We start from the raw sequence: 8,550 nt of genomic DNA on the forward strand, positions 1-8,550 counted from the left end.
ATGGACGAGAGATTACTTGGATCAAACCCAAAAAATAATAGCAATCTATCAAGAAGAATATGGGTGGAAACAAAAAAAATATCCAAGATTGCATTTCCTTCTATGGTAGCAAGGGTTACTCAATTTGGAATATTTGTGGTGACGCAAGCATTTATAGGACATCTTGGTGAACTGGATCTTGCGGCTTATGCACTCATACAAATCATTACTGTCCGGTTTGTGAACGGGATACTGGTAAGATTTTTTATCATCCTAATTTTTATTTATATTTTTTATTTTTGGATGCATGACATAATTGGGAAAAGTTATAATCGTAACAAATTACATAATAGAGGAATCCTTCAATATTCTTGATCAGATCGATACAGACAAAATTACTAAGACATGTTAGGATATATAGTATATATTGTATATATTGTTGTATATTGGTTATTGGTCGTATATATATGTATTATTAGTGCGCTTCTATATTTATTCTTGTATATTATATGTGATTCAATATACAATTTTATTATCTATCGTATGAGACCCAAAAGTCTTTAGTTTGAATCTAGTCATTATCATTTTTCTCCCATTTTCATTAAATATTTCACGTGGGCTTCGCTTCTTGTTGAGGGAGAGTTTAAGCCCACACATGAGGGTGAGTTTTAAAATATAATTTAAATGATTAAATTCATTTTTTTCTATCAACTTAAGCTTAATTTAACAACCATAGAAACATGCAATGCTTCCAAAAAATTGAATATATGCATTTATGTATGGAAATCAATCTTTCTTTTCTTTTTTCTAATAATATTTATAGGGGAAACTTGACTTTAGACCCCTAAATTACCACCCATTTTAACATGTCCCCCCCTCTCCCAAACTTCAAAACCTCTCACTTTGGACTCCTGAACTTTTAATTTCTATCATTTTTAATCACTCTGTTAGATTTTAAACGTTAAAAGTTAGACAATGACATTTATACCTCTAACTTTTTATAAAATTTCAAATTTACCCTTAATTTCAAATTAATTTTTTTTTTTAAAAAAAAATTATTATATAAAAAAAATGGCCACCTTGTGACCCTTCTTTTCTTTTTTCTTTTTTTTTTCATTTCTTTTTCAATTTTTTCCTCTTTTAATAAAAAGAAAATTGAAAGGCAATTTTGCCTTTTTAAAGATTTTAACGGCAAAAATTAATAGAGGGGTTCAAATTGAGAGGTTTTGAAGTTTAGAGGATGTCAAAACGGACAGTAATTCAGGGGTCCAAAGTAAAATTTCCCCATATTTCTAAGCAATCATAAGAACGGGTTCTATCAATGTGTAACACTTTTTATTTATTTATTTTTTATGCTTATAATTTTGATGTTGTAGCTGGGCATGTCAAGTGCCACTGAGACTCTGTGTGGGCAAGCATTTGGAGCAAAGCAATACCACATGATGGGCATCTACTTGCAACGCTCATGGATCATCAACATTGTTACTGCAACAATCTTGCTCCCCGTCTTCATCTTCGGAGCACCCATCTTCAAGCTACTCGGCGAGGAAGATGACGTTGCAGAAATCGCTGGATATATCTCTCTCTGGTTCATTCCAATTCTCTACTATTTTCCCTTTGCCTTCAGCATCCAAAAGTACCTACAGACGCAGCTCAAAAACCCTATTGTTGGATGGCTCTCCGCTTTCTCTTTTGTGCTTCATGTTCTCTTGTCATGGATTTTTGTGAGCAAACTGAGCTTGGGGATTCCTGGTGCAATGGGTGCGATGATCATATCATATTGGTTAGTGTTAATTGGAATGTTCTGGTACGTCTTTGGCGGTTGGTGCCCCAACACGTGGAGCAGTTTCTCAATAGCTGCTTTTAGTGATTTATTACCAGTAGTGAAGCTCTCATTATCGTCGGGTGTCATGCTTTGGTAAGTCATTCTCTTCACCCAATTACTTCGATTAATGTACTCTTGTTTGACTTCTCTTCTGCTATTGGTACGAGTGTTTTGATTAGAAACGTTTGGTTTGAGTAGTTAATATGTCTAAGTAGATCGAAGCTTATTAACTTTGCCTTTTAAGCTAGATGTACTCTGGTTTGACTTTATCAGTCTAGCTTCCTAACTTATTCAATAGAATCCTTTTTTTTTTTTTTTTTACATTCCCAACAGCTTAGAGTTGTGGTACAATGCCGTTTTAGTCTTACTGGCGGGATACCTGAAAAACGCCACCGTTGAAATATCTGCATTTTCCATCTGGTAAGGGCATATGATAATTTCTATTTTATGTTTTGGATTTTAATCCACCGAAAGTTTCCTAAATTGAATTGAATCGACCTTGCAGCCTCAATATCATAGCTTGGGATTTTATGGTTTTCATTGGCTTCCTAACTGGTGCCAGGTATATACATATATGTGTCTTATTAATTACCCATTTTCCTGGTTTATTGCTTAAATTTTGTTAAACTGATGGATTATGATCATTCACTTTGCCTAGCGTCCGGATTTCGAATGAATTAGGGAAAGGAGATGCCGAAGCTGCAAAGTTTTCCGTTAAAGTCATCTCCAGTATTTCTGTATGTCTTGGAGTGGTCTTGTCGATTCTGTGCTTTGTTTTTGGTCATAAAATCGGTTACTTGTTCACAAGTGACGAGGAAGTTATCGAAGCTGTTTCAGACCTCTCTCTCCTGCTTAGCTTGTCTGTCTTACTCAACAGTGTCCAGCCAGTACTCTCAGGCATGTATTTAATTGATTTCATAATATCATGATGATAGTGAAAGAAACATACTCCCAAGCTCTTTACAAGTATATACATGGTTGTAATGGTAAGTCATTTGATTCTGGTGCCTCATGAAATATTAGTTTTAAGGCTTGACGGGTTGAGTGCAAACAATTTCTTATGATCGACCACGCCTGTGGGTGAAAGCCCGAACTTTATCCGATTAGTGTGGGAGCTTTGTGCAGTTTCTTAGAGATCTAGTTTGGGTGAAACCTCGGAACGATAGAGCACTTATTTAAAAAAAAAAGGTGGAAGCTTCTTTTGTTTTTGATTTCGATTTTTCTTATTCTATAACTTGTGTTTTGCAGGCGTGGCCGTAGGTGCTGGTCGCCAAAGCGTGGTTGCATATATCAATGTAGGTTGCTATTTTTTGATTGGGGTGCCGGTGGGATGTCTTCTTGGATACGTGGCCGATCTAGGAATTACGGTAAGAAGGTTTTTTTTTTTTAAAAAAAAAAAAAATCATGATATTAAAGTCATTGAGTCATTAGCTAGCCAACAAATCCCATCAAATTCTTCGGCTTTACCAAAAATAAGCTAGTTTCATAAGATGGGATTTTATCAATGCCAATTTAGATATCACTTGTAATTCTTGGGCTACTACTATATATAAAATCAAAACTGGCGAGTTTATTAAAATATTAATTAAATGATTAGATTTATTCTTTTTTATTAGCTTATGATTTCATAAAAAATAGCGATTTAACATAGTTATTGAATGTAATTTAATTGTTTCAATGCTATGGCAATATTGTCACTCATATTTACTATATATGTAGATGGAGGAAAATATGCATGCCTTAATTAGTTCTTAATTTTTGTTCTTAATAAAACTTTTCAGGGTCTATGGATTGGAATGATCATTGGCGTTGTGATGCAATCACTCGTGCTCGGCTATGTTACCTTTAAGACTGATTGGAATGAACAGGTAAATCTCAATGATTGCAATTTATATAATAGAAATGTCATTTAGGATGATAATACATTTAACCACGGTTTTTATTGATCTTTTTATGTAGGTGAAGAAAGCATCTGATCGCCTGAATAAGTGGCTCTTGAATCCTTCCATTGAATCTAATGAAAACTCTGCTGAGGAAAGACTAATTATGGATGAACACTAGCATTTTTCCTTCTCTCAATTTTGTGTTTGATGGCAACCTACGACCTTAAGGGATGATTCTTTGGTGCAGGGTAGATATTGAACCCATTAAGGTCATTTTTGTTCGGTTGCAAGAGCTAAGGATTTGAAAAAATCTTGATGTTTTCATCCCAGCTATGTATCCATGCCGCGAACAACTTGTTATAACTGCATTAGGAAAGTCGATGAATGTTTTTAGAGCCCTCGGACAAAGTAATGCTATAAGTTACCTTTATGTTCTTCTTGTGTCCTTTCAAAATTGATATGACTTTTAAAATAATTGTTCAATCAAAATTCAATAGCAATTTATCACAAATCCAATGGTGATTTTAAGGCCACATAGTTTTGGAAGAATACAAGAAAGACATGAGAATTACATTTACCTTTACTCCAGTTGACATACTCCACAACACTTTGCTATCAACTGGCTCAGGTGGCAAGAATAAAAAATTTAGTAATCTTTCCTTTCAAATAATGTGATCTCTTAAAACAAAATCAGTGAGTATCTTTCTTTCAAATACTGCAATCTCTTATGAGAAAATTAAAGAGTATATTTTCCTTCAAATAACATAATTTCTTGGGAGAAAATGGGGTATATTTTTCTTGATTACCTTTACCAGCTTGCACGGGTTTTCTAACTGTGAAGGAAAATTGTGAGAGCTGTAATTATTCACAAAGAGGAGACTATGGCTGAAGACCTCACCACACTATCAGCGGAGGAAAGCTTGGAGGTGGAAGCTCAAGAATAGGCACCGGAAGAAATTGTGACAAGGGGCCAATCTTGTCTAGTTGGCAAGTTACTTCTGGATCGGATTGTTGGGAAATATATTATCAAAGCTACTTTGATTAGGGGGTGGAAACCTACAGGTACAATCTCCCTCAAAGTAGTGGGGGCGAATCTTTTTCTGGTGGAATTTGAGCATGTATGAGACAAATCAAGGGTAATGGAAGGGAGACGCTGGGTTTTTAAAGGAAGCTTGTTTTCTGTGGAGGAATTTGATGGAATAACTCCACCATCAAAAATCACATTTGATAAGGTTGCCTTTTGGGTGAGGACGTATAATTTACCATTGGCATGTATGGGCCACGACATTGGTCATAAAATTGGTTCTTCGGTTGGAATGGTTGAAGAAGTAGATGTTGATGAGGATGGAGTAGGATGGAGTGAATATCTGAGAGTGAAAATTAGGATAGATTTGTCTAAACCACTCTCAAGCGGACGGATTTTAAAGTTAAAAGGAAATTCAATATGGGTTCCCTTTTGATATGAAAGATTGCCCAAATTTTGTTTCAATTGTGGAATTATTAGGCATGGCATTGATGTCTGAAGAGAAATGCAAACCAGAATAATGATGAGTACACGCAATATGGGCCTTGGTTGCGAGCGGCTTCCCCAAACCGGTGGAGGGACAAGGGACGAAGCAGGTTTGGAACCGGTGGGAAGTGGCGGTGAATAACATGGGGACGGAGCAACGGAACTGGAGCTAGATGGCAGAGACGTTTCAAAAAAGGAAAGAAGGAGCGGGAGCATTGATGTCCATAACGGAAATCTTGGGGAAAATATTTGGCAAAAATTAACGGATACTTAGCCAGTTGAGGAACGGATGAATATGGAGCATGATTTTCGGAGCAAATCTTGCGGGAAAAATTATTTTGGCAATCAATCACAGCTGGATCGACAGCCACTAGTCTACACGTATGGGGATATTAATTTAATTTTTTAATCATTATTATTTTATTATTTTTAATACTACTCCTTGCCACATGTCAGCTTTTTATTGGGCTGATGTGAACTTCTGTCAATTTTTTGGACGGAAGTTGGATAAGAGTGCTAACTCTGTTTTAATCAATAATTGACATACTATTTGCGATACAAATTGAAATTGAGGTGAGTAAAAATAAAGTCGTTAAACTATAGGGGCAAAAAGTACTTAAACCTAAAAAATAAGGATGTAGTAGGGAGAAGTGGTGGATTGGCATTATTCTAGAATGGCAACATAAGTGTTTATCCGGAACTATAATAGACGGCATATCAATGCGGAGATCCAATCGAAAGGACAAAATGCGAAGCGGAAGTGGAACATATGGTTAACCAAAAAAAAGTAACAATCCAAGAGAATGCCACAGCAAACTTCAAACGTCATTAGGGGGATCAAGTCATGAGAAAAAGCAGCACAACCCATGTATGAATTAAGTTCAATTTCCATCAACTTCTTAAGTCTACCAATTAGGGGTGCAAAGGCGGTTACGATTAGCGGTTAGTGGCAATAACCGCTAACCGTAACCGCCCTAGCGGTTAGTAAATTTCACTAACCGCAACCGCTAACCGCCTAGCGGTTAACGGTTAGCGGTTAGTGGCCGGTTAGCGGTTAGTGAAATAGATAACCGCCCGCTAACCGCTTTTTTAAAATTGGGCTTTTTTTTGGGCTTTTTGGGCTTATTTTTTTGGGCTTTTTTTACCCTCATTTTTTTTTCTTGTATTTTTAATATCTTCTTGGGCCCAATTGCTATAAATATTTGAATTGTCATTGGATCATATGATTAAGTGTTGATCTTATAAACTTACAAACAAACAAAAATACTTCAATTGTAGTTATAAGTAACACATTGTTTAATCCAATGTCAATTACTTAATTTGATATTATATGAATCACATTGTCATTGTCATTGTACATGAATAATTGATTAAGTATTGGAATTGTAATTGGATCATATAGTTAAATATTTATCTTATACATTTATATTATTCAATATGCATATAATATAACTATAAGCAATTATATATATATATATATAAAAAAATTCAAAATTGTTCAAAATTGTTAATTTTCTTTTTTTTTGTTTCTTTCAAAAAATGGTTAAATTTCTTTTTCTAAAAAATGTTCAAAAAATACATTAATACTTCAATTGTGATTATAAGTAACACATTGTTGAATCTAATGTCAATTACTTAATTTGATATTATATAATCATATAGTCTCATTAAATTATATCATATGATTCATATGATTAATTATTTAAATTCTTATCATATTTACTTATAATCTTTTTTCTTTGAATTGAACTTAATATCTAATGGTAAATGGTAATGTTCAAACTCCTAAATCCTAAATTCCTAAAGTATCTAATAATGCTTTAATTAAATTGTAGACTTGTAGTTATAAGTAACATATTGTTTAATTCAATTGAATCAATTGTGATTATCATTGTACATGAATCATATGATTAACTTGTAGACTTATGACTTATGAGTTATGTCATATTATATATGTATTATTTATTATTATATAATCATATGATTTAATGATCAAGTCATCATGTGATATAATCATATCAATTATAGTGATAATATATAAATTACTAAAATTATAATGATAATACATTAATACTTAAATTGTGTTTATAAGTAACACATTGGTCATTGTTTAATCCAATGTCAATTACTTAATTTGATATTATACGAATCATATCATCATTGTACATTAATAATATGATTCACTTGAAGTCTTGAATAAAGTATTTGAATTGTCATTGAATCATATGATTAACTATTGATATTATACATTTATATTATTCATATACATATGTAGACTTATATAGACTTATAGGTTTATAACATACATTGGAAATAAGTCTCTAGATATTTAATTGTTGTATTAGTATGAATTAGTATACTTATGAGTTATGTCATATTATATATGTATAATTTGTTATTATATAATCAAATGATTTAATAATCAATCTCATGTGATATAATCATATAAATTATAGTGATAATATATTAATACTCAAATTGTGATTTAATTATTTTTTAAAAAAAATTGTGATTTAATGATCAAGTGATTATATGATATAATCATATAAATTATAGTGATAATATATTAATACTCAAATTGTGATTTAATTATTTTTAAAAAAAATTGTGATTTAATGATCAAGTGATTATGTTATATGTATAAATACTTTTATAATTATAATTATAAAAATATATTATATAAAAAGGCGGTTAGCGGTTAGTAAACCCAATAACCGCTAACCAGTAGGTGGTTATAGCGGTTAGGTGATTAGCGGTTAATACGGTTAAGCGGTTAACGGTTAACGGTTATAGCACCCTATTTTAAAGGCTTATCTACATAATACTTGTAAACAAACCAATAACAAAAAGAGGCGGAAGTGTCGTGGAGTTGTGAAGTGCTAAACAAAGTAAAAATAAAAGCAAAAAAAAAAAATTTAATATATATATATAGTTTGTCACAACACTTTTGGCATGTAAAAAATCTAGCCAACAAAGCCTACAGTTAATCAAACATAAAACATACTCAGGAAGAATATTTATATTTAGATTTCCTTTCCAAGGTGAAGGGTAAACCTCTTTACAACCATGTTTTAGATGCATGCTACAGAGCCAAGAGTTGCTTAAACGTGAAGAAAGTACCCAAAAGAAAACCAAAACCTCAAAAGCCTTGGCAACATAAACTATATCACATTGACTCCATTTTCATTCCGGACGATGCATCAAAGGGAAAGAAAAGTATGTATTATCAAACAGTTAGGCTTAACTATGAGTAATATCTAAAAGAAACCACACAATGGAAAGGGGCCAACTAATTCAGCAAAAATACATTATTTCCTTCACGTTGTCCCTAATCAGATGAAGGGGTTGGGAGC

The 8,550-nt window shown here is 32.9% G+C and overlaps 1 protein-coding gene across 1 annotated transcript; it reads left to right on the plus strand.

The window, feature by feature from the left end:
- On the plus strand, window positions 1–4,122 carry LOC132167067 (protein DETOXIFICATION 24-like). The gene is made up of 8 exons (XM_059577960.1): window positions 1–234; window positions 1,356–1,897; window positions 2,138–2,224; window positions 2,310–2,366; window positions 2,463–2,701; window positions 3,053–3,171; window positions 3,586–3,672; window positions 3,764–4,122. Exons 1-8 carry the CDS (start codon window positions 1–3, stop codon window positions 3,863–3,865), a joined length of 1,467 nt encoding a protein of 488 aa, XP_059433943.1. The 3' UTR covers window positions 3,866–4,122.
- Window positions 4,123–8,550: the final 4,428 nt, after the last annotated feature.

Source organism: Corylus avellana, chromosome ca1, assembly GCF_901000735.1.
Source record: "Corylus avellana chromosome ca1, CavTom2PMs-1.0".
In the NCBI taxonomy this organism is placed as follows: Eukaryota; Viridiplantae; Streptophyta; class Magnoliopsida; order Fagales; family Betulaceae; genus Corylus; species Corylus avellana.

Excerpts from the sequence above, each read along its gene's own strand:
- LOC132167067 (XM_059577960.1), top strand. The coding sequence starts at position 1 with ATGGACGAGAGATTACTTGGATCAAACCCAAAAAATAATAGCAATCTA. Across the intron at positions 1,898-2,137 it reads TCGTCGGGTGTCATGCTTTG|CTTAGAGTTGTGGTACAATG; the intron begins GTAAGTCATTCT and ends CATTCCCAACAG. Across the intron at positions 2,225-2,309 it reads ATATCTGCATTTTCCATCTG|CCTCAATATCATAGCTTGGG; the intron begins GTAAGGGCATAT and ends TCGACCTTGCAG.